The following is a 26866-nucleotide window of genomic DNA, read 5'->3' as shown; positions in this document are numbered from 1 at the left end:
ACATTTAAAATTAGTATCTTTTGTTCAGATCTTGGAGTTAGGGTACATCTCTGCAATGTTACATCATTTAAAGGTATTAATTCATCTTACTTTGCAAGTTACTAAAAAGTTAGTAACTAAGAAGTTTTTTAAACTATTCAGTTCTAAACTTAAAAAAAAATACTATCCTATAATTAAAGGTACACTATGAGCCACTCATAATAATGGCTCAAGTCTCAAGTTTAACAAAAATCTGGCTCAAATTTTTCCACCTCAGGTTAGTTACACTTTGTATCCCCTATTTGAACTTTCACTTTATTTTAAATTATACAGCTAAATAAGTTTAAAAAGCAAAACCAGGAGCTAACGCACACGAGGTGTTCTAATGAAATGCTCAAAAAGTTCAACAAACCTGTCTGCTGCCCAGGCTGTGCCAACGGTTGGTTTTGCTGTGTGTTGTAATGGACAGAAACAGGTCGATATTGTTGACTGGAGTGCGGATACTGATTGGGGGTACAATAACAAGCTGGCATCTAAAAACGAACAACGATTGAAGAGATTCATTACCTGCAAGTTTACAGAGGGCAGATATCTAAATGCAAAAAGAATCACGTGACAAAAGATGCAAAACTTATTAAGAGGTGCAACTAATGTTAAGTGGTTTAGCAATTAAAAATACTTATACTACAGTCCCCTCTTTAACAGCCGATTTCTTCTGCTTTCAATGGAGAAGTAACAAATCCCAATTTCCACAAAGAAACATCTGACACACTAGAAAATTATGCAGAACATGCATTTTACCAGCTACAGGTAAAAACCTGGGTGATTATTCCTCCTCAAGTAAACCGAAGTCATTCATTTCAAAGCATAAAAAAACCCCAACCCCAGAATAAATGCCGACAGCTGCAACTGAACAGGGAGCCCCACACCATGTAAAAAGCTCGTTAATAGAACAGCATGATCAGTTTTTAAATACAGCTTTTGGGAGAACGGAAACGGAGCCATTGTACCTGTGGCACAGGTTGCTGCATATACCCCTGCTGCTGGAGTACTTGCTGGTTGACAGGGTGGCTAGCTGTTGAGTAGCCTGGAGCAGAAACTGGTTGGCCAGAGGGGGGTGGTGGTGGTGGTGGAGCAGCTGCAATGATATAACCAGACTGCTGCGGGGGCTGGAGGACAACAGTGGACTGGAACATAGCAGTATGAGGTTCAGCTGGATCAGCAGGTGGCTGGCGGGCAAGACTCATATGGCTAAATTGTGATCCTAGGTTGTCTTGCTGCAACAGTTAAAAAAAGGAAAAGTTACGTTCACAAACGTACATTCAAGAAAAATAAAAAAGACTAAAGCAGCCAAATATCTCACTAAGTTTCAGATATGCATGTCTCAAATTAATGTGCATTAGGAACAACAGGAAAGAACAAGATGGAACACAGTAGTAAATTATCTTCAGGGCTGACAGCAGGAAAGAACATCCACATTCGGGGACCTCACTCATTTCACTGCAAGTACTTCATTTTTGGATTACATCTGCTTCTATCTACTTATTGTAAGAATTCAGCTGTCAAAAATAAAGGCAGATTTTGCACCACTAACATTTTCTGACTGGACTCCAAAGCTTGAGTGAAAACATCTAACCCCAGTTAAAATAGCAGAAGTCATTAGTATTGCTAAAGTAAATTTTGGTTTTAAGAGCTTAAGTTAATGAGGCTGTAATCCTGAATAACAAGGTACGTTCCCCTAACTTGGTATTATACTGCATGCAAGGATTAATTTTTTTTTTCAGTCTGAAATCAAGTAACAGCTGCAAGAAATGTATTCAAGTGGTTACCTACTATCTGTATCTATGTTATCTATCTGAAACTATGATACTGATTGCACTGAGCATTGCAGGAGCCCTGTGAAATTGGAAACTTTTATTACTGTTACCCCAAGCTCCTTTTCTTTACAAGCAATTCAGCATCAAATTATCAACGGCCTGGAAATTAGAAGGGATCATTGGTATTGTGGTTTTTTTGCTAAACGGGAAGATTTGGTTCATACTTTGAAAGTGGACTCTCCAAACATGGAGAAGCATTAAAAATGTTTTACAACCACTTGATCTTTTAGATCATCCTGAAGAAGACAGGAGTTAATAGAAAAAGAATAAATGCAAGCTGATTAGCTACATTCACATTGTATGATGAAATTTTATAGTTCCCAGGCTAAAGATACCCTTAATTACCACTGGAAATACAAATTTGCGCCTAAAATTTTATTTACAATACCTTTGCAGCTCAAAAAGCCTTATTTTCATTAGAATAATGATCTAACTTTGCCTTTGGCATTTCATTCTTTAATGATGCCTACTAACACAACTACAATGCTTTTCTACATTGGATCTTACATTTTTCTTTTCCTAACACCTAGCTCTGAGAGGAGATACTAGTATTTAATTATGAGTTAATGTCATAATTGAAAATGTCCGAAGGATAAACCCAAGCAATACACATTTATTTCTGTTACACTATCAATATGAGTAAATTCTGATCTGGTCAGTTTGTCCTACAGTGATATGTATGGCACAAGCATGATTAACTGCTGAAACATGGTATTACCTATAAAAGGGATAGAGCAAACTTTCCTGGTACCAAGTACAAATGTGTTCCATTTAGATAATGAACCAAGACCATCAACCCTTTTCACTATGTTACCTAAGTTACCATCAGCAGGACTAAATTTTTGAAATGGCCAGCACACTCAGTATTTGAACCCACTTCCCGAATGTGAAATGCTTTTGAACTTGCCAATGTGCAAGGAGGCTCATTTTCTGCTTCAACAACCAGAGGCCTAGCAATGATTGTGATTCGTAGCATAGAGACACCTGAATTAGCTGCTACTAACAGCAATTTAGTCATATGCTAAACTCTCAAAGGAAGCTCACATGGTTAATTAACCATTCCCTTTACTCAGTTACACTGACTGCAGTTCATGTGTATTCAAACTCTACAAAAACATGAGAAACAACGTTGCTAAAAAAACCCCACCACCCTCTATGAAGTGCAATTCCTTTTAGAATTGTATACCTAAAGTACAGACAACAGTTACAATACAGTTTTAATTATATGCAGGATATTGAATTCAGAGAAGTCTGTATCTGTTATTAGAAGACATTTCTGATTAATGTTGAAAGTAACAACAAAAAAAAGCTCTGAATACATACTAAAACAGCTATTGTATATCACTGTGGTGGGTTAACATTGGAAGGCTGCCAGGTGTCCACCAAGCTGCTCTATCACTCTCCTATCCTTACCAATACATGGGGGAGAAAACACAATGAAAAGCTCACGGGTCAAGATAAGGACAGGGAGATTCTCACCAATTACCATCACAGGCAAACCAGACCTGACTTGGGGAAGATTAATTTAATTTATTGCCAATTAATAACAGAGTAAGATAGTAAGAAATAAAAACAAAACTAAAACCAGCTTCCCCATATCCCCTGCTTCCTCCCAGGCTCAACTTCACTCCCAGCTCTCCTAAATCCTCCCCGCAGTGTCACAGGGGGATGGGGAATGGGGGTGGTGATTGGTTTGTAACACTTCATCTCTGCTGCTCCTTCCTCCTCATGCTCTTCCCCTGCTCCAGTGTGGGTCCTTCAGGAGCAGAAGGCTCCAGCGTGGGTCCCCCCCACGGAGTCACCAGCCATGCCAGCAAACCTGCTCCAGCCTGGGCTCCTCTCCATGGGCCACAGCTCCTGCCAGGAGCCTGTTCCTGCCCTCCATGGGCTGCAGCTTCCTTCAGGGCATCTCTACCTGCTCTGGTGCGGGATCCTCCATGGGCTGCACGTGGATATCTGCTCCACCATGGTCCTCCCACGGGCTGCAGGGGGAGAACCTGCCTCAACATGGTCTTCTCCACAGGCTGCAGGGGAATCTCCGCTCCAGCATCTGGAGCACTTCTTCCCTTTGCTTCTTCCAACCTTGGTGTCTGCAGAGCTTTTCTCACTCCCCTCCCTCGCAGCTGCTGCACAGTGGGTTTTTTTACCCTTTCTCAAATACATTATTACAGAGACACCACCAGTGCCGATGACTGACTCAGCTTTGGGAGGCACAGGGTCTGTCTGGGAGCTGCCTGAAATTGGCTGTCAGACATGGGGGCAGCTCCTGGTCTCCTCTCACAGAAGCCACCCCTGCAGCTCCCCCACTTCCAAAACCTTGCCACATAAAGCCAACACAAACATGTATTCATTAGAGTATCAAAGCAGTCTGGGGAGCTGGGAAGCCTCAATGTTTGACCTGGACTCTAGTTTAGATTCTGCCTTTAATAACTCTTCTACTTTACTAGGTTTCAGTTTCAATTTGTGTGGGGGACTTTTGTCTGTTTGGTTTGGTTTTTAAACACAGAGGACTAAGATATTTCATTTGTAGCTTGTATCTACTAGACAAGGGATGCTAGTAAAGTGGGAGTGTTAAGAGTTCTGGCAAAGAGGCTAGAAAAAGGTAGCCTCAAAAAACTGGCACAGTTGATCCCTCAAAAGGTATAATGGTTCAGGAGAAGAAAGAGCAGACAAAGAAACAAGAAAGGATGGAAAGCAGTTAATCAAGAGACAGAGGTACTGACTGGCTAACAAAACAATAGCATTAAGAAGCTGTTCCTTTACAAAGGGATATAATATATGTCTAAATATCTGAATAAAGAGATATGCATACCATTAAGGCTATATCTATATTTCTGCTGAACTTGAAATAAACACGTTAAAATCTCAGGAACTGGTTTCCCCCACCTAGGTAATATTTTACTGTGATTGAAAAGCTAGCCAGTCATTACACTAGTATCACACACCACTTACAAACAACCCAGCAAAGGTCAGCATCCACTAAAGATTAACCCATGCAGAGAGGAGATGAACAGAAGATATAATACCACAGAATATTGCTGTGTAGAGGAGACTGGCAGGAGCGGGGGTGGATAAGAGACTGCAGAGTACTGAACAGGCTGGGAAGAAGGCTGCAGAGGCCGCATAGGCTGAAGAAATAACCATTTTATAAACATGGTTAGCATCAGAGTAAGAGAAGTGAAAACAAAGTTTTTTGTAACAGAAAAAAACAACTACGCTCCAGAAAAGCGACTATGGTCCATTACCAGAAAGGGAATGGCTACTTCTTTTTTTAAGCTCAAGACTGCACAGAATTAAAAGAAAAGTAATTTTCAGTATCTCGGTCTCCTAGCTGAAATACATTTGCTTTACTTTTATACATTATATTAGCTGTAAATCAGCAGATTGCTTCTATTTAACCTTTACTGTTTCTTTTAGAAAGATTTTTTTGGAATTCCGAAATAAAAACTACACATGCGTTCTAAATATTCAAAGCATCTAAAGACAGAATGAATTTACTTCTAACCGCAGATTAAAACATCTTACTTTCACTTATTCAACAATACTAAAATTTTTTTTTTAGATTGTGGTTATTTAAACATCAGAGAGGTATCACTGCTAATAATACTTTGGGCAGGTTCAATTCCAGTACCCACTGAGAAAGCAATCACAGAAGTAGTAAAGAATTTGTGAAGATAACTGCAAATATCACATACACACTTCCATAAAGTACATAGGGAGAGAGAGTACAAACGAGCCTTTTTCAAAACAGACCAATCTCTACTGCGGCATACGCAGGTATCCTGAAGAGCAGATTTAAACAGGGAAAATGAACAAGGATAAAGGTTTAGATGAAGTCCTATAAATAACTTCCTGCTAAAATTTGAGAACAATTTGAAAAATACCACAGGAGACTATAGACAGCAGCTTGGGTGCCTTCTCCTGCCTAAACACACTCTGCTTTGCTTTTCTTCTTGAAGGGCTGAGGTCATCTTTAATCTGGCCTTTTTTACTAAATTCCTCTTGTACAAGATGAGCATAAAACATATCCTATACTTCAGCATGGAGTTTTGTGAGCAGAGTAAGCCAAAGTGCTACTTAAGAGGTGTCCATACTCTACCAGTCCTAAGCTACCTCTTTTGTGCCACCAGTGCTGCTTGTGTGGTACAGCCCAAAAATTCATCAGGCTAAAAAATAACCTTAAGACAAGGAAACAAAAGATTTTGGTTGGATTAACTCTCTTCCCAGATTACTGACTATATTTTTGTTAATGCCAGGAGTAACCACACAGTGTGATCAAGGATGAAGGCAGAACCTCTTTTCCAGAGCAATCTAGCCTTGGTATGTTTTCATACTAAAGTATTTTCAAGAAAAAGCCGCCTACCATACTCAGTTATTAGGAGAACTGATAGTTCCGAGGACCGAGGGAAAAAGCGTAGCTATTACTTCTTAACATATGCTTCAACAGAACAAACCTACTGATCCCTTGTTATCAGCCATCAATACAAGCATCATGTATTTGACATGTGCACCTGTGAGAGGATGTGGTTCGCTGCTGGCTGTTGCTGAGGTGGTGCGGGAAGAGGTGGCTGTTGCGGAGGTCCAGGCACTTGGGTCCTAACAGGTTGCTGAGGCATAGGAGGATTGTACACAACTGGAGTGCCATCTGGATTAAGGAATGGCTGACCTGAAAAGTTGAAAGAGAACAAACACAACCAAATGACAGGCAGCTGCATCATCTACGTTTGGAGAAAATAAAGACAAATGTATTTACGGTAGGCAAAATGAATTAAAATAATAAACAATAATAAAGTAAATAATAAAATCTGAAAATAAGTGAAGTCATACTGTTTTACAGGACAGATTAATGCCAAATCCCCACAACTACATTTATAATAGCAATAACTAAACAGGCCTCATTTGACAAACTGCATGCAGTTAAAAACCAAAACATTTAAGGCAAACACAGATACCCCAGTCTTTGCTTAGTGAACACAGATAAATATTTGCTGTATCCTGCTTGTCTTGAAAATTCATTTTTAATTAAGTGGATTGAAAAGGGCAGGAGTAATAAAGGAAAATGCTACTAAAAATACTGTTTTAGAGGACCTTTTAAAAGGCAATTAAATGAATCTCCTTTAATCAGTTTGAACACCAATCAGAACAGAGGAGAACACAGTTTTAAAAAACACATCTAAAGCAGTAGCTGCAATGGTACTCCCATAACTGCTGATGAGATCACTGTTAAAGGACTCTCTTCCCCTGTTCATAGATGAATTGGCTTTTAGCTTCAAATGAAATAATGTAGTATTATTCTCCTATGTAATAATTTGCAACTTTAATATTAGAGCAGTGGACTAATGAAAAGGAATTAAAAAATAATCTATTTAGAAGCAAGTTATAAACAAACAGTGATTTATTTTGGTGCCTGGGTTGGGGAAAAAAACCCAAAATAAATCAAATGAAGAACATATTAGCTATCAGGGACCTGCGTCTAGCTGCTTAATGGCACGTGTCTTGCATTGGCTTATTTTCATGCTTAAGGTCCAAATACTGATGTAAATTTTTCTCTCCTCTGATACATATATTCTCTTGCCTGAGATTCTTTCCAGAAAGCTATAAACTGAGACTAAAGCCTTTGCACCCTAGCTGGGTTCCTGTCAAAGTAGACTAATGCTCCTTCAGACTTCTTTGTTCCATCTTATTTAAGTGCAACTGGCCAAGATAAAAGTATAAAAGTTACTGAAGAGAGGACTGAGGCAATTAATGCAGGAGAGAGAGAGGAAGCACGAACAGACTTGCTATATTCAATTTTGCTTAACTGATTTCTCTTTAATGTTCAAAAATTAGGAATGTTCACATAAGTAGGGAGACAGATTTTCATATTTCCTTCTACCACTTTCAGGTAATCACTGGAGCTTAACTTGTTCCCTGTAGTGGACGAATAAGAACTGTCTTTTCCTAATTACTGTCTTCAACTACTGAGAATGACGACTCTGTTGACCTAAGGCAACAACATCCTCTACCAGAAATGTTGAGCAACTATGTTTTTTTGAACTCTGACTGTCATTTGGAACAATAAGGCCAGATGAACGATTATAGAATATGATGATTCAAGTACATTATCAGTCAAAAGTTTACCTGAACCTAAATATTCCTTGTTCTGGAAGTGTAGTTTATCTTCTGTTAGACACTCATTAGATATTAACATAACCCTCTGTTATGAAAGACTACTAATGGCTGGTTTAAATACATTAAAAATTGATAAAACGTGGGAAGAATCACAATTTGAAAATCAAGCTAATTTTAGTCAATATCAAACAGAGTTAAGTCTACAATTCTGCTGCCTTTTCTGAGGGGGATGCAAGTATAAGATGCTTTCAGATGAAAAACTTTCAGTGTCAGATTTGTTTCTCTGCCCCTCCCTGTTGCTATGTGGAAGTACCATCAATGTAACAGGGAAAATGACCAACAGTACAGGAGGAAGAAAGTGAAACTAATCACATGCAAAATGTTGATAAGCACGTAACTGAAATGAAGATGACTCAAAACCTGCTATTTTTTAAATGAAAAAAAGCGTATCATGTTTTACATGAAATCACTTTCAAGCTGATGGTATCGTTTCAGTGCCTGCAGTATCTGTTTTGCTGTACAGTAACTCTAAAGATTTTAGCACAGTCATGCTATAAACTCATAATATGAAAAATGACAGCCAACATTCTTTTTATTTCATGTAGAGTACAAAGGACTCTAGTGTATACAGACACTAAACCCACTTATTTTTCTAGCAAAACTTGTTCACTAGTCATCGTATTTGTCTTCAGATGGTCAACACACACAATGGAAGATTCATGTAGAAGATGTGCAACTATCATGCTAGAACTAGAAAAACTAAGTCAATAGTGCTACTGTCCAGAACCTAGATCTAAGATGGCAAATACATCCTCCTCCAAATCCAATGGCTACCTATGAAAATTAGATGCTACAGCTAGTCACCGGTAACCAATTTTTTTAGCAGGGTTGGCTTAAACCATTTATACACTAAGGCATTTGAGAGAAACCTTAGGCAAGCGTATCAAAATGCTGGGTCATTAATTTAAAAACAAATCTCAGATTTTGTATACAACAGCGATTGATTTATTTCAAGGAAGAAAAGATAAATGTAACTATTTCAGTATTAAACGTTTTAGTTATAGAAGTAATTTCCTAACTGATCATTTTAACAAGCCAAATGAGAAAAATTTCGTTTAAAACATCATGTGCAGTTATAGCCAAACATAATACAGTCAACCTACAGAATGATGGGAAATATATCCTGAAGTATTTCCTTTTCCACAAGGAAAACAAATGTTTAAACTAAAATTAAAATATACTAATTTTTGAAAGATTACAGCATGTTGCATAACAGGTAAATTATAATTTTCTTGATTTCTTAACTTCTACAATAAAGTAAGAGTTTGCGCAGAGAACGCTCAGTAGTCTTTTAATCTGACAAGTAGTTACACATCTCCTTGCATCTACATTATAAAGTATCAATTTCCTACTACTTACTAAAAATATCAGTATTAGCCAATTACACCAACATTGATTTCATCCGGTTTTAAACTGACAAACAGAAATTTAGAAATAGCATGTAATCTCATGCTTATTTCTTTCACTTGTATTAAGTCTGTGTCATGAGTATAGAGAGACAAGAATATGTTGCAACAAACAAAATGAAGGATGATAAATTATTTCAAATCAATATGGATACTTCTTCAGGCTCTCTCCCCTCACTGAAACCATTTTATAGTAGCAGTGGGAAAGACTTCTCCCTCCCCCCCAAAAGCCAATACAATTAAGTTATTCTGCATTCTAGATAATAAATCGTAGGATTTTCATATTTTGTATAAGTCACTCGTTAAAATTTTACATAAGTTAAAACTCTGCTAGAGAAAAATCAAGTGAGTTTACTTATTCCTTTGATCCTAGAGTCATGCTTTCTTTTTAAGTTAAGTGCACTGAACAAACACAACCACAGAAAGAAAAATAAAGAGAAAAAGAAAAGGACAATACTGACATTCAGTCTTATGTAAACACTCGTGCATTTTTCTCCAAGTTCTCAATTGTAACAGAAACATCCACAAGCGTGTACCAACCTGTTTGAGGGTTGATCAGAATACTGCCAGGCGGTATGCCTGCCGCTTCCAAGGGAAGCAAAAAGAAGCTAGTGCTAGTAGGTGCCACTTGCCCACTTATGCCACCATCAAAGGAAAGAGAGTTACTAGTGCTGACAGTTGGATAGACGGCAGGCGTGCCATGAGAAGGCTGGCTTAGAGCTGGCACTGGAAGAGGCTGCTGGGTGTGAGAAAGAGAACCCGTGGATGACCCTACACTACTAGAAGACTCTGAACCTAGGAAAGGAGTAATGAGAAATTGTTTTTACCTAGAGACAGAAACATCATGCTCACTTAAAATATATACTTGTAAATGCTTACCCTGAAAGCTCAGCGTTAAGTATGTTATTAAACAGTGGCCTTTTCAATGAACTCCCCCTTCACGTCCCCTGGAATACCATTACAAGATTCCTTCTGTGAACCAAGGGTCAATTCAGCACTGCTTTGCACTGTAAAGTGAGGCTTTCATGTCCAGCTCTGATTTTCTGGACAGAAAAATACATGCCTGTACATATGCACATGTGCTAATGTTCAGTTCATCTGCAATTCACTGAAGTGATTGGTCACTTATTGCAAAATGACGCATGCACATGTATCAATTGCGTACAGCGAAGCGATGAACACACAGCCTGCAACTACTCCATATGTGCAGGCCATAGGGTAATGCAGGTGCAGTGGGCTCAATGTCCCTTCAGATATGCTAGCTACATTCTCAGGCTCTGTAGAAGTAGCTTGCATGCAAGCAATGACCATTTTCTTTTTACTACTAGGTGTCAGAGATCTTCTCTGACTCACCTGCTGGACAAATTGCAGAATACTAAAGAACCCAACACTTTTTTTCCTCCTCTGACAATTTTCAGACTAAAGTCAAGCATCCAGCTGGAAAAAATTATGGTAATATAGTAGGTTTCGCCTCATTTTATGCAACGATTCAAAGTTCAAAAAGCGTATGAAATAGCTGATTGAAAGCGATAATCATTTTACAGATATGAATGACTGTAAACATTGCAAGGCAGTGGAGAACCAGACCCAGACCCTCAGCTTTCTGAAAGCCAATGCATGCAGCTAAAAGCAATAATCCAAAAGGCCAATACAGAGAGGTCTGTATAACCGCACTGTTCCTAGATCACTGTATACCTAGAGATCTAGGTATACAGTTTATCATACTTTTTAATCAAGTCTTTGCTATGATACTTGTAGTACTTGGAGAAAGAATATAGTTGTTTAAATTTAAGAACTCTTCATTAGTGGTCTCTATACAATCTAGAAGAGAAAGCAAGACTCAAAGGGCTGCGACAAAATTTACCTACAGTTTGAAGTTACTGTGCAGTCCTTCATAAAAATTTCTAATTGTGACCCTTTAACTTATGTGTATGAAAAGATAGCATCGCTTGAAGCATTTGCTGAAGCTGACTACTAACCTTTTTTTCCATTCCTAGATGATGTGAAATACAAAGCTATTAATTGCAAACTGGGCAAAATACCATATCCCAGCTCTGTAAAACAAACTTCACCTGACCAGTGACTTTGCTTAGATTTGTTTACAAGTGTATCCACTTCTAGATTATGTAGAGAAATCAGGCTGAAGCCATCTTAATTAAAGCAAATTAAATCTTTGATCAAAACAAACAAACAAAACCAATCTCAACACATGCAAAATCACCACAACCTGTAACTGCAGTGAAGCAACAACCATCAAGATAGGCATTCTGAACTTTGAATGTTAACTCTCAGAATACCAAAATAAAAGTTTCCAGCGAAATTTTAAGAATCTATTTGTGTTCTTGCAATTTAGAAAACAAAGATTTCTAAGAATTTATTTTATACATACACTATTGTCAGGTTGTAGTTTCTTCTCAAGCTGTGCCAAATAGTATTACTATATTGCTAAATGAAATAACTCAATATGAAGGCACAGTTTTACAGCATATGCAGAAGTACCTTGGAATATATATATATTTTAAAACACTTATACAATGGACAAACAGAATTTGTAACTGGTTTACTGCATTAAGATACAGAAGCGTGCTGATATACCTATAAGGTAGTGGTGGTTTAAGGCAAAGCAAACAGATCCTCATTAGAAACAAGTTTTATAAATATCCTCATTAGAAACAAGTTTTATAAATAACATCAAAGCCAAGCATAATACAGGCAAGCAATAATATTCTGCTTTTTTACAGTTCTACTTCAAATTATGCAGTAGTGCATCTGTAACCCACCCATGTATTACAAGCCTAAAAATTTGCCACAAAGATTATCTATTGGATCAATTTACATTGGCATTTGGAATACAAATATTTAGTAAATTTAATTTTTGACCCACAGAAGATTTACATCATATTTTTTTGAGATTTTGTTTTGACATTAATTACAAGTTAACACACCTTTGAAACCCAGAATCTTACGAGTATTTTCCCCCACCATTTCTGAATCTTAAACAGTACACTTTGTCCCACTGATCTGATTTTTCATCAATCTAAAAATTAAGTAAGCTTTTTAGCTATATTAATTTAAATTTAACAATAACACTGAAAGGTAATACAAATATAACTAACAACTCATCGGCTTTAATGCTGTTTTTCCCTCGCTAGTAGGATAACAGTGCACAGTTTCCCGAGACTGCACAACACACCCTTGCCACACTGAAACGAAGGAGTTGAACTCGAAATTTTTATTTTGAATACTTACGTTGATAAATGTTTCCAAATCCTTTGTACGAGATGAAATGCATTTAGCTTAAAGCCATCTATAATGCACTTTAAAATTCTACTTCCAAAGTCAAACGTCTTCCTTTAATTTGTTACCTGAATACTAGCTCTCCAAGGCAATTATGCACTATAGGGCTAGGACTGTAGTCATTCTACATATGCAGCACCCACTGTATCCAGAGGGAGTTGTATGCATGAAGCAGCTATGAGACTGAGGCCTCTACCAATGTACACATCTGCAATACGCATCAAGTATCAAACCATCAGGTACTTCACTGCTATGTAACTATGCATTTGTACAGATTTTATTATACCTGTCTTAGACAGCCTGCCTGTGCTTTTGCTGCTTCCAGAGCTATCTCCTCTTGTCAGAACTGATATCCCACTGAAGCTGCTGGCTTTCGTTACAGCTGGCTTCAGATTGCGGATGGAGCTATCAGAGTCGGTGCTGCTCCAGGGACGGGGTTCACAATACTTCAGCTCAGTCTCAGTACTGCTCTGATGGCTGTTGGCTGATCTCCCTGATGTTTCCTTATTGATTCTGTAAGTTATAAACTAAACTTTTAGCACAAGCATCAATTGCAAAATAAGGGAAAAGAAAAAAGAAAAAAAAAAAAGAAAGAAAAGGTGAAATGCATGCAGAATACTTTGGGATTTTATTTTTTTTTAAAGAAAGCATCAAATACCTAAGTATCTGTCGTCTTTGTTGTGTACTATTAGTTTCTTCCTCCTGGATTCTGTTGACATTTTAATAAGATAGCTTAATATTTATTAAGAAAATAGGAAAATGAAACAGAATTAAACTGCAAATTTTCTTACCTTTTATCAGTGAAATAATTCTCTTGGGAACACAGGGACTGAGGGGCAAAGAAGTGTAGAAATTAATATGAATGGCATCCAGAACCCCTACTACAGCGCAGTAACAAAACATGCTGCAATTTGGAGTCTTTTGTATTATACATGGACTTTTACAGCATCCTCTTTATATTAAGCTGCCTGCAAACTTAACCTCTTTGGTGGATAATTTCCATGTTATGGGGAAAAAAAAAGACAATATAAAAAGGCCCATCTGCAGAAAATAAAAATTAGCATTAGAATAGTTACAGTGCTGACCATTTTGTTTATATCAGTATTTTTCTGAAGTTACAATTCTTCCATTGGGCCTTCGCTGCCTTATGTAACTTCCAGCTGATGTGTGACTTCACACGTCTGTTAACACCACCTGAGTTGTCTTGTCTTCTGCTTGAAAGTGTGAAGTAGAAGGTGACGCTGGCTACTGCAATAATTGTACTGAATTCTTTGGGTACAAGTACGCATGTGCTAAAAAGCAGACAGAATATACAATCAAAAAGGCTATTATTAACTTCAGTTACGTTGTCCTTCACTGCGACTTCTAACATTTGGTAGAAAGCTTCTAAGGGTACAATACCTGGTAAATGAGTGCACAAACGGAAGAGGTAATATTATATCCAAAAGTCCATTCTTTTTGTTTGTAACTAAGGTGAACAACAACAACAAAAAGTTTTTGGAAAATATTTGGATATAGCAAATTAGCCTCTCTGAGCTCATTGCTCTTTCTTCAGAACAAGAATCTGGTTTTGGATATGTAAGAGCTACAGATAAACATCAGAAAAAGCGATGGAATTACAGTTTACAGTGTTGTCCAGCTTGATAACTCCTGTCAAGAGAGACCAGACTTTTAGATTTCTGACTGACATTTCACATATGGGAATTCAAATCATTTTAATATGACCAGTCATAAGATGTGTGATATAGGCACAAGCAAGAAAATACAACATTTTGGTTTTGGTTTTTGTTTTGCATTTTTTCTTTTTTTTTTTTTAAATAATTATTGCTTCCGAACAACAACTGAAACTATTGAAGTACCAAAACTCTATGACTTAAATTTCAGTGAGGGGCAAAGTAATGCATTGAAATAGGTAATGCTAGATAATGCACCAAAATAACTCTTGAAGGTTCCTTGAGTTTCATACAGCAGTGATTAGAGAAAACAGAAGATCTCAGTAACGAGAGTATCATTTAAAACTCACTCAAGGTCACGCTAATGATTCCTATCTGCTCAGACCCCTTCAGAAACAGAAAATTTCCTGGAATGAAGTATCTTTTAACAAAAACCACATGTGCACATATGTGCGTGAAGTATTCGTACAAAACACCGTTAAGATTTTCTTTGATACATACATCTTGTGCAAATATTCTTTCTCTAGCTCTCTGATATTCTTCTTCACGTTCTTCTATGGATTTACTTCTTCTGTCATCTTTTAATCGTATTCTCATCTAAATTAAGCGATACAGCGTCAACTTCTACAGGAAAATAGTATAAATACAAAGTCAAATACAGCAAGTGGAAGGAAATAATCCATATGTATTTTACCTGGTTATCATCTTTGTCTAAACTAGAGTTATCTCTTTTAAGGATGTACCGCTTCTGGAAATCATCACTCTTCTCATCCTTTATATGCTCACAAAACTTTTGGTCAGGTCTGCGAAAAGTTGTTAGAAAGAAAAGATTTATGGTTGTGTAAACACATACTACTCACAGTGGAACAAACAGAAATATACTCAAGATTAATGTTAAACATACTAACATTCTAACTGAAGTAACAGATTTTGGTTGTCCAGGCAATGAAAAAGGTACCAAAAACTAAGATGATGTGTACCCCTGACAAGTCCTGTTCCTGAGGCATAACAAACCTGCTTTTAAAAACTCTTCCTCCTTCAAAGCTTTCGCTTCAATTTCCAATTTAAGGTGGCAAGCAAACCACATGCCCTTGGGGAATCAGAAGTGCTCTTGAATCCAAACTGGTGCCATGCAATGGATATTGGGCATGCATGGAAGTGAAGATAGGTGCTTTCTGCTAGAGCTGTAATACCTCAGAATTCATTTCAAGGGAGAACAGAAGATAAGAAGATAGAGAAGAAAGCACTGAAGCTTACAAACTTCTAAAACAAAATTAAGTAGAAATAAGCAAAAGAACAGTACAATGCAGGCAAGCAAGAGGTTCACAAGATCACAGTGAGAAGAGGAAGCAACAGATTATATACATCGTTTGGGTATTTTATCTGCTTTGTGAAAGAAAATGAGACATTTTTCAAACTTTTGTGATTAAAACTATATACCAAGTACCTAGCCAATAAAACTACTACTATCGTAAGAGAAGTTCTCAGACAATCAGGAAATATTTGTCTAATAAAAGACAAAACGTATGTATACTCTTTCTTTATTCATTACCCAGGACATCTGCATACAGTCAGGAGATCTTTTTCTATAAAACAGCCAAGCCTAACTATTAGTTACTGGATGCCCAAACATAATTAGCAGGCATTTCAGAGAACCTTTAGACTGTCTTACCTCTTTCTTTTAAAGGTCCCTGAATTTACTGCCCTGCAATCACCAACTTCCCACTCCACTGAGACGTCCCAGTATGCACTGGGTTGTTGATGTCAGTAACATCACTGATCGGCGATGGAGCCGGGAATCTGCCTATGAGGAAAAGGTAAGTTTGGGTTTATTCAACATGGAGCAGATCTCCAAGGTTTTCTTTCTAAATTCTTATTTTATATCCAAAGTGATTTAAAATAAGAATACTGAAAGCATTAAGAATCTTAATGTCTGCAGGTTAGATGAAATGCCTGCTAATTAGTAACTACACCTATAGGGGGCTTCCAGAGGCCATAAACTATTTAAATATGGTCTAGGAAAAAAAAAAAATGCATAAAAATGAAGAAACCCTCTTTTAATAGTTCTTATTCCACACTTGAAATGCTAGACTGAACCTTCAGTCTAGAGACGCTGGTAGATGCAAAGGCAACAGATTTGAAATGGCTTTGTAAGTCAATTTAGATAGAGAATGTATAGCCAAAGCAATACCACATACATGAATACAGAAGTTATTTACATATATGTAGGGTATATATGTTTTTCTAGAAACTTTTGAGGAGGAAACTGTTTACTTCAGTGAAATTTAAGTTTGGCATATTATTTCACTTCTACTGACTACAATTAGGGTGGATAATTAGGCTTTTTTCTCCCAAAGCTATAGATAGCGTACATAGAGACTGGGATTAGGATACAGGCGCCATAAACTCCTATTTTTATGTTCAAATCATAGAGTACTTAAAAAAAATGGTGTCAGGCAAATGCTTTAAGTTAAAACTAGAAACTAGGTGGCATAAATATACCAACACATTAATCCTTTGTCTTTCTGAGAGAGAATGAGGAGACAGAGCAAGTGCAGAGGAGAGAAAGAACAGCTGGGTCCTTTGAATGAAAACATCAACTACGCATGGGTTTTGGAGTCTCTGTGGCCCTGATGCTACTTTTTTTTGGTAATATGGATTTGCCTAGTGGTTTCTTCAAAAACTCCCTAGCCCTCATAGTAAAGTAGCATGCCATGACTTGTTAACCTGGTTGACACTTCCACTGATGAGATGTCTGTCTTCCCTGCTACGTTTATTTTGTAAAGCCATCTGTAAGCAACATTATTCCAACAAAAGACTTCAATGCCTGAATTTTCCCAGTAGATTTTTACAGTACAAAAGCCAAAGTTGTACAGGTTTGGTCCCCTCCCTTCACCAAATCAGAAATGACCCTATTTTAAGTTAAGGGCTGGTTCTGCTTTCCAAAAGAAACAAAGAATGGTGTAAATCTTTAAACAGATAAATAGTTGATATAAATTCATATTTCATAGAAACAAAGTTAGCAATGCATCTCTGCAAGAAAAGCAACAAAAATTTTTAGTTTACAAATAACATCCTTTTTTCCCAAAAAAGTTTAAACATGAAACAGATCACATTATTACACAGCACTGGAACATGAACAGGTTAGATCTTATAACTACCTCTCCTTGATGCATGGTTCCCAATGAGTAGATAGACCCCTGCTGCTACAGATGCAGCACCATTGCATAATATATCCCAGGTATTAAATCTAGGCATCAAAAAAGTTTTTTCAAGACTTTCGCACTTACATTCTTGTATTGCTAGTTTTATTTACTATGACTGACTTCCCACTCTGGTCCACGTTGTGCTCTAATCCAAAGTAAGCAGCTACCCTGTGCAACAGCATTCTATGGTAAGATGTCATTGGGGGAAACTTTTTTCTTGGAACTCTGGAAGAAAGGAATAGTAGCTTTACTAAATAAACAGGAACATTCTTGAATTCTTTTTTCCTATGAGAGTACAGTACTTACTCATTATTACCAATGAAATCTAAAATTTCCTGTTCTAATTTCAGCAGCGTCATTCTGTCCCTGAAAATAAAAACACAGCAACTCACATGAGACACTCCAATAACTGCAGTTGTATTCATCTTAAGAATACGCAGATAAGATCTGTGATCAAGGGATGATGGCAGACTGTAAACAGGACCACCAGGTGTCAAATGCAGTATTTTTAGGACAAAGTATTAATTTCTCACCAAGCTATATTGTATTGAACCTGCCTAGTGAAACATGCTGTTCTCATCTCAGAAATCAGAATACAAAGATGTTCCAAGTAATCTCTACCCAGTTGGCTCAACAGTCGTTGAGAAGACAGTCTCAAGAAGAAGGAAAAGCAGTGAGTTAGCATGGGTAGCAAGATTTGTAGAGGACTGAACTGGCCCTTGGATTGTGAAGCGCATCACGGGATCATCGAGACACAGACTGACAGAGTCCTGGTAATGGGAGGCACAACCACAACATACCAACAACCAAGTAGTTAAAAGCTGGCACACACTGCCGTGTGTTGAGATATTAAGGGAACACAAAAAAAAGCTAAAAATCAAGGTGATAAACGTTAGTCTTAAAAATGCTTATGCCAGTTCCAAAAAATCCTTAAAATGTAATGAAATTAAGTGTTGCACAGTTCGTAATTTCTGCACGAGATAACTTAAGCTTCCCAGTTATTGCGCATGTAAAACTACAGCAGACCTTCACCTACAATTTCTTATTTTCACTGGGATGCTTGATGACTTCAAATGGGAACAATGTAAGAGGCTAGCAGGGGTCCATGCTTCCTAATGTTAGTCTATAGGACAAAATGGTGTTGGCCCCTTATTATAGCTCATTTTACATTTTTTTGCCAATAAAATGGAATCCCAATAAATTATCACGTGGGAAGTAACAACTATAATATGAATGAATAACAAATAGCAGTGACATAGCTTTTGCGACAGCAGCACAATTCCACAGCGTTAATTTCTTGCCTTGTACATACCCCATTGAGGAAAAGGACAAACAAGATAGACAGCAGCATACCACAAACATCAAAGCAACAGAACCGCGTCAACTCTGTTGCTAACAAATGATAGACTTGAATTAGGTCAGGTTTGGTTTCTGATGTGCAGAGTGAAGATGTACATCTCTAACCATGGTTATATGGCACAGCTTAAAAAAATTTTCCTTTGTCTATAAATTCATTGCAAGGCAGATTAAAGTAAGAGAAGACAGTTTGGTCTCTAACAAGCAGATGCTAAGAGAGTACAAGTTTTAGAGACAGTATTAGAGTCCCTTCAGGGAGAGAACTGCACACAGACAGAAGTCATTATTCACTTATTAAACATTAAAAACATTTAAACCATTTCAATGTCCTGAACCTCTGTTCACGAACACACAAATTACAGTGAATTGGTGTTTCAGATAGCCTGTGTAACAAAATCTCATCTTAAGTAACTGACATGTAGTGTTAGACATTTAAGAGGGAACAACCCCCACCCCACCAAAAAAACCCCCAAAACAAACCCAACCCAAAAAACCAGACATCGACGAGAAAGAAAAACAAGAAGTTGACATTACTAATGCTTACCTGGGATTGTTTTTTAATGTGTTTACTAAAAATTCATGAAGATCTATACCAGTGGAATCTGTATACTCTTGGCTGGAATCTAAGGGTGAGGGGGAAGAGAACAAAATTACACTTTGAAAAAACACTAATACTATGTTTTGCAATTATTGCTGAACATAACTATTAGGCATGTTATTTGCAAAATTAAACGCTTCCACTTTCCAGGGAAAAGGCTCACAAGTAAAAAACAAAACAGAAAACCCAACATTACCCCTCAATACCCTAACTGAAGTGTAATACAGAAGAAAAAAGCTTCAATAACACTGCCAACCTATTAACAAATTGCTATATATTTTGAAGCAGTGTATCACTGAGTCACCTGATTCCCATCAACCTTCCAAGTTTTCTCAATATACTACATTGCACTGTTGCTTACGCTTCTGTGGACCAGCAGCTGATCTACAGAAGTACTGGATGCTGCCTGAAGGAATATTGTAATTCAGAAACTAACAGTTTAACCTTCACAAATGTTATTTTGTATTATTAAAAATCCTTGTTCTGTTGGGCTTTGTTTTCATGCTATAATGTTTACAAGTTTTAAAAAAAAGTGTCACAACCTTCTGCTTCCTTTCTGGTTTCAGTGAAACAAAGTATTCTAATTTACATTTTGTTCTCTAAAATCCGTCACTGAAAGAAACAATTTAACACCAAATCTTCCTTTACATGAGCACCTTGCAGCATTCCAGATCTTTGAATTCAAAGCTATAGGTGTTTTAACAATATTTTTGGAACTAGATTTCTTCCAAGAACTACTTAGGTGTCAACTTAGTCTCAAGTTAGGCACAGCTCAAACTTATGCCTAGGTCCTAGCTGTTCCAAGTATTTTTGTGGTCAGTACAGAGAGCAGTCAGTGCAAGTTAGCTTCTATTAGCAACAAGGGGACCACTGTACAAAGAAGGGTAGGACTCTGTGGAGACAGAATCTATGCAGGCTTTTTGATTGGAAGCAACAGTGCTGGCACAGCAGCCTCTTGGCATAGGGGGAAAGTGGGTGACCAAAGTGACTAATCTTCAAAAACCAGTCCTAAATTTTTCCCAGAGAAAATCCAAGTCCACCTGAGGACAGGGAATCCTTAGTTCCCTAAAGAAAAATGATAGTGGGTTCCTTTATCTGCAGAGCTTTTTGTGCTATCAATCCTGCCCATATATTATCTAGAGAGTGTAAATGAAACCAAGCAGGCTTGAGCATTTATGGTTTGGGATTACTTTTGATTCTGAGGAGGAGAAGGGGGGGGGAGAAAAGAAAAGAGGTATGCCTCATAAAACAACTTTAAGATTAAATAATTATTTACTTTAATTTTCTTAATTTGCAAGTGAGCAATAATTTAGTTATAATTACTAGAAGACTGATGCTTAAATTCCATCATTTTCTATTTTGGCACATCCTAAATTGGAAAGTAATTAACCTCCAGAGGAGATACTGGGTGAATTTAGAACAGCTTTCTACCTTAGGCATTTTGTCACTTAGCTCTCAACTCCTCATCATTAGCTAACATGTTGGCTGTTTTTTTTAGGGGGAGATGGGGCCGGGGTTTTGTTGGGTTCCCCCCCCCTCATAATTTTAGAAGGTGGGCCTGTACTTTAAAGATTGAGCAAGTTAGCTCTGAAAGAACACCCTAGGTTTTTATGGCATCATTTCAAGACTTAGATTTATAAACACAGTTAAGGTCTCCATCCCAGTGCTTTTTATTTCACAAATACCTGGCTGCCAGGTGGGACAAGATGCACTGAAATGCTACATGAGGAAGGCCTTATGGAATTGAGGGACACAAGATGGACAAGTGCTACCTGTCTCAAAAAGAATTCTAGCTTTAAAGATATTTCTTGCCCACTAGTTGATCTAAGATGTTTAGATAAACATTCTGGATCCTTTATTCAAATCAAGAGCTGTACAATGATTTGCCAGGTTAAATGCATAAAGTCTTCTGCCTTTAGGAGGCGTTAGGTAACATGGACAGAGACAGGCTTATGTCGTTAATTTTACAGTTCTATTTCAGGTTAAAAATCAAAGATTTTCAGCAGATAGAATAGATCTTCAATCCATAATGCAGGAATATCAAAGTGAAAACATAATACTTAACGTTTTTACTTATGTAATTCCATCCTTGCTCCAAAACTTTATAAAAAATTCTAGATACTATCAAAAGTAAAATAAACAAAGAATGACATTGACTTCTGCTGAATAATGATCAGAAAAGGTACAAAGGTAGCTGTCACTCTCACTTAAGTTTCACAAATCCTGTAACAACAAAGTCTAGGAATAAGATAGTAACTTCTACTGACTAGTTAAGTCAGTTTTCCAGAAAACACTTGGACACAACTGAGGCAACTGTTTTTATGCTGGTCTAGATAGCTACACAGGTGAGAAAGGAAAAGCATTTGCTGGAGTACATGTGTTTGATGAAGCCTCAAAAGCACTGTATCCTCTGGGACCAATTCTTTCTCCAGCTCAAAGATGTCTGATCTATTTGCTTCATTTGCTAAAAAAAGAGCAGTGTTCATGCAATGATGACCTGGAAGAAAACTGTATTTTCCCTAAATATTCTTTATCTACACAGTATATTTAAAAGCACAATTATAGATAGCAAACCTCTTGATAACATTTTTCTGGACAGTTTATCAGTGGATTTTTCCTTTTCTGTTTCATCTTTTGCAGGCTTTTCTTCTTTTTCAAAAGACTGTGACAACTGGATCTGAATTTTCTCCTGTCAAAAGTAAAAATCAGTCATCATGGAAATTATTTCAAACAATACCTGCAGGAGAACTGCTTTGTACTATACTACCTGCAAAATAAAGAAGCAACAAGGAAAATACTGACTTCATATTCTTTCTGATCCCACACGTACTTTATGCAACCACAAAGTGAAATTATTTATCAGTGAATCAAAACCTACAGGGAAGGCATAGAAAGTACCATATATATTTTAGAATTTACACACGCTTCCAGGCCCTAAATGCTATTTGAAAATGAATCCAAAGTATCTTACTTGATACACATATGAAAATAGTTTTTCAGACAAAAATTTAGAAGCTGTATAAAATTTAAGTAAGGCATCTTCCATAATGCTTTCCCCCCCATTCTTCAGAGTTCTTGACTATAAAAACTTGTTTCAAGTTTCAATTTGATTTATACCAAGAGGAAAAAAAAATTAAACCAAATGGTTCAATATAAGACAGACCAGCACTCCCTGATCCACAAAAAAGGTAAATATTTACAGTACAATATATCAAGGCAAACTTTGCAAACCTTACTGTCATCAAGGCTTAGATTCCTAACTTCCTGTATATTTTGAGAGTAACTTTGTGTGTAATCATCTCAAAAGCCTTGCTTTTGTACAAGTAGGTAAACTATCATAAAGCCAGCTTTCCAAATAGAGCAAAAAATAGCTTCCCTTTGAAATTATAGTGACATAATGGTCCCCTAAATAGTGGAGGATTGTAATTTGGTTTTCATACCTCTTTACTCTTTAACAAGATTGTCAGTGAAGGACTAACATATTTCAGACAGCAAAAACAGAGGAGGTAGGGGGAACGGAGACACCGTGTCTCTGAATGACTCCAAGAGGATGAGTGGCAAAGTGCTGTAAGAGTGAGACTCCTCCATTACCTTTTATCTTGTCAGCTTTGCTCCCCCAGATGCCAACTGAGTTGATGCTGTCAATCCCTGCCCCAAACATCTGATCCTTCCCAACCCAAAGAACCTGCCCCTCATCCATTCTTGCCTATCACTCTTCTGTCCTGCACCTAATCCTTTCCCATGCAAGTCCTCACTCAAACCCATTCTTACGCATATCCAGGCATCTGCTCTAAGCTTCTCTGAGTGTCATTCCAGAGACTTGATCTCACTCATCTAAGCTGGCCAGAATTAAATACACTCAGGATTCACCAAGGCTAAAGACTGTTTCACACGCAAACACATCCTTGCACAACCTGCAGTAATGTTCCTCCCTGCCCTGCCACACCAAACTGCTCTCTCTACCTTGGCCCCTTCAGAGCTGGGCAATGGGAACCCTGTGCTAATGAAGTTATGGTTAAAAACTAGTTTCAGTGTGCATTTTTGGAGTAACAACCTTTTCAAATGAGAAAAAAAAGTTTAGCTGATAGATTTATCAGCTCTCCCTTTCATTATGATTTTTCCCCACATTAAATGTTCTAATTAAACTTATTAATTCTCGAACACCCTGCAAAACAGCACTGCAAGTGTGAAGACTTGTCAGCTTTTATGAGATTACCTATAACCAAGTCTGATAAAACCCATTACCAATCACTAAAAATGAACTCTACTTTTGTATCATTCTTTCCTAATATTGAGAATCATCCACTTAGCTACAAACCTTGAAGAGTCCAAAACAAATCTTTGCATTCCTGACCTCATAAACCTGGATATAATTCAAATGAGCAATGTACTTGTCACTACAAAGTGCATTACACATACTGTTCACCTAGCAGCTGCATAACAGTTATTTGAAACAGAAACAAACGTGTTTATGTCTTATTGAGAAATTATTTCTGACTTGGGCCCACCAATATCTTATTGTCCACTTTACAATAATTCTCTACAAAACTATCAGTAAGCTAAGCAAGTTTTCATTGTCTGATTTTCGTTCAGTAGAAAATTGATTGACTATGTACTCTAAACTCATCCAAAGTAAAAGCATACAGGAATAGTTTAGTCAAAGGATTTCAGCAAGTAATCATTTTCATACTTCTTTCCCAACGAGAGCTAAAAAAAGGAACAGCCATCTGAACAGCCAGTTCCACTACCACCAATTCTACTTCAAAGTGTGATACAACAGAACTGTGTAACAAAGGGCACTTTCTTGTGATTCCATGCTATAAAGACTGTAGCATCTAATTATATATGACCTACTTGACTGGAAAGCTGCTGAAAAAAACCTTTTAACTTCTATTCCCTAAAATTCTTTTAATCCCACCCTGTTTCTAGTGGGTCTCTGCTGGCATACCAATTTAACAGATTCTTTGCTGTAACTCTCACCTATCTGAAGTCCTCACTGTAGCAGAATAAATTGTCACCAAATCCCAATTAAACAAGAAAAAGCCAAACAAAAACGAAAAACCCCCAAACCATCAAAACCTTATACATTTTTCCAGCTTAAAACACTCAAGAAAAAGGCAAGAGTCAGGAAACATTACAGAATATTACTCAAAGGCCCTACATCCCGGGGCCTTTACCTGTTTTTTTTAACAGCAATCTCTAAACCCAACAACAACCTGAATTTACACGAGTCGGTATCGGTATAAACTAACATTACAGACCCTGGTCTTCTCCCCTCAAGCCCTCTCCTTTGGGTTGTTTTATTTTGCTAAAGAAGAAAAAGTTCAATCTACTGAAGGTTTATTTACTTGTTACCTGTAATAATAACTGTCATTCATATGAAAATAGCCCTTCCTTAGAAAGAGCTAAAATAGATCATCCTTTGCCAGTGTTTGTACTTCATATTAGAGCATACGGAACCAGACCAAGCCCAGTACCTAATATTTAGACAAAGGACAGCAAGAGAATCAGGAGTTAGTGTATTTACAAAGATGAAAGAACGAATAAATCAGTTATGCTCTTCCTCCTGCAATAAATTGATAAGCTTGTACTTTCATAGCTTTTACTTTAGTAAAAGCTTTACTTTTAGTAAAAAGCCTGCCAGCACTTTTCAACAATTAAGGCTTAGAAATCTGTGAGCTCTTACCTAGGTTTCTCAGCAAGAAACAGTATGTTTTTCTCATGTTGCAATTGCTCAAGAAAAAAATAAAGTATATCAGAAAATAAATTGTTCTGCTTGAGACAATTTGTCTGGTCTGTCAACCTCTTTCATTATCGCCTTCTGAGGAGCAGCAGCCAGCAGTGGCAGCAGCGACTTGCTACGTGACTTCTATACCTGCATGTGCCTAGGAGTTTTACCTCGCTAAGAGCTGCTGTACACACTGGTGTGGAAGGTGTGACTGATAAAGAGTCACAGGCGAGACTACACAGTTCTCCCCAAACTCACACCAGTTCCTAGTTGAGTAAGTATATTTTTCATCCCGTCAAGGCCAATGCTTTCTAACCATTAAAAATTGGGATTCTTCAAGTATCAGCAACTTCATCCTGAATTTACCCTTCTTAACTCTTAAAATCAGTTTTAAGTATGAACGCAAAACTGGAAGCCATTTTTCAGCAGCAGTCACTGATACAACAGAGCAGTGATTTTTCCAGCAAGGGGAAGCAATCACAGAGGTTATTCTCGTGCTGCTAGAGAGGGCTGGCCAAGACAATCTCCTGCTTTACCTAGCCGCTGGATCTCCCACACATCCCAAGTACAATTAATGCATACACATCATGCTTCAAAGTGTGGGGCTCGAGGCAGGCAGCAGTTGATTGGTGCTTACAGAAGAACTCTTCCATGCCATTCCCAAAGGTTCTTTGAGAAAGAAAGCAAAATGGGTGAAGAAATTGCCTGTATGAGTTGTTACAGAGGGTAATGGAAAACCCGTGCCCCATAGGATGTGCATTCCAGCATCCGAACTTCTAACAAATTCCTACTTCCAACTCTTCAAGATGCATTTCTCCACTCTACAGGGAAGAATTAAATTTGTGCTCTCAGCCATTTGCATAGTTATTGGGATTCATAAGCCATTTTTTCTAGACTATTGTTTCTAAAGAAAACTTGCAGCTACATCTAATTTTGTTTCTTAATATACAATCCCGTTTACGGTACTCCTTTTATACAAACTTAGATTATGACACAATTCAATTCCTTCTGTAGAACTGGCTTTTACATCTCTTCTACAACAATTCCTTTCAAGAAGAACCTTGCAGTACGCAGCTAGGGATAGATTCCCAGAGGACACTGTAACAAATGCTATCCGCAGAGAACATTTATTATAAATGTCCGATTTCAAACCATTAAATACATGGTGGTGTATAGCGCTGGAGGTTTTTAAAATCCTAAGGTTTCTTATGTTTGAAATACACCGTGGATAAACAGCCTATCAAATTAGGATTCTTATTTCCTGTAATTCAATACAGTGACTGAAGAAGTTAAACCCTAATGCTTCAGACTAAACAACCACGCCTGAACTAGATCTCAAAGTCAATGTTGTTAATCTTATGCAAAACATTAAAATAGCGTTGTAAATCATTGTGAACAGCATTAACTTTTCTGTTGTCTTCTAATCTTACTCTGCAACCTATACCAATTTAAGACTTATAGATGTTCATCAAATTAGACCCAGTTTCAAGATTTCTCTAGTCAACTCTTCAAATGCTGGTATATTAGTGAAGAACTATGAAAAATACTATTTTTTCATTTTTCCCAAAGCAAAAA

The 26866-nt window shown here is 37.4% G+C and overlaps 1 protein-coding gene across 12 annotated transcripts in view; it reads right to left on the bottom strand.

Annotated features, from left to right (window-relative positions):
- R3HDM1 (R3H domain containing 1) overlaps positions 1-26866 on the bottom strand; it is an 88901-nt gene that overhangs the window by 19144 nt on the left and 42891 nt on the right. For 5 of the 12 annotated variants that reach the window (XM_035897906.1, XM_035897897.1, XM_035897898.1 and 2 more), the window contains 13 exons: positions 22138-22252; positions 19510-19588; positions 17916-17975; positions 17694-17834; positions 15098-15206; positions 14905-15000; positions 13522-13559; positions 13389-13439; positions 13017-13243; positions 6368-6522; positions 4883-4984; positions 990-1256; positions 392-512 (listed from right to left, as the gene is read on the bottom strand). In XM_035897906.1, the coding sequence (XP_035753799.1) occupies positions 392-512; positions 990-1256; positions 4883-4984; positions 6368-6522; positions 13017-13243; positions 13389-13439; positions 13522-13559; positions 14905-15000; positions 15098-15206; positions 17694-17834; positions 17916-17975; positions 19510-19588; positions 22138-22252 (1561 nt within the window). Of the gene's footprint in view, positions 1-391; positions 513-989; positions 1257-4882; positions 4985-6367; positions 6523-9973; positions 10229-13016; positions 13244-13388; positions 13440-13521; positions 13560-14904; positions 15001-15097; positions 15207-17693; positions 17835-17915; positions 17976-19509; positions 19589-22137; positions 22253-26866 lie in introns of all 12 variants that reach the window. The other 7 variants (XM_035897908.1, XM_035897903.1, XM_035897907.1 and 4 more) reach the window with 5 other exon arrangements.

This window comes from Egretta garzetta, unplaced genomic scaffold, assembly GCF_000687185.1.
Source record: "Egretta garzetta isolate BGI_Z169 unplaced genomic scaffold, ASM68718v1 scaffold197, whole genome shotgun sequence".
Taxonomy (NCBI): domain Eukaryota; kingdom Metazoa; phylum Chordata; class Aves; order Pelecaniformes; family Ardeidae; genus Egretta; species Egretta garzetta.
Note: the sequence above shows the minus strand (reverse complement) of the source record. Positions and strands in the feature narration are given on the sequence as shown.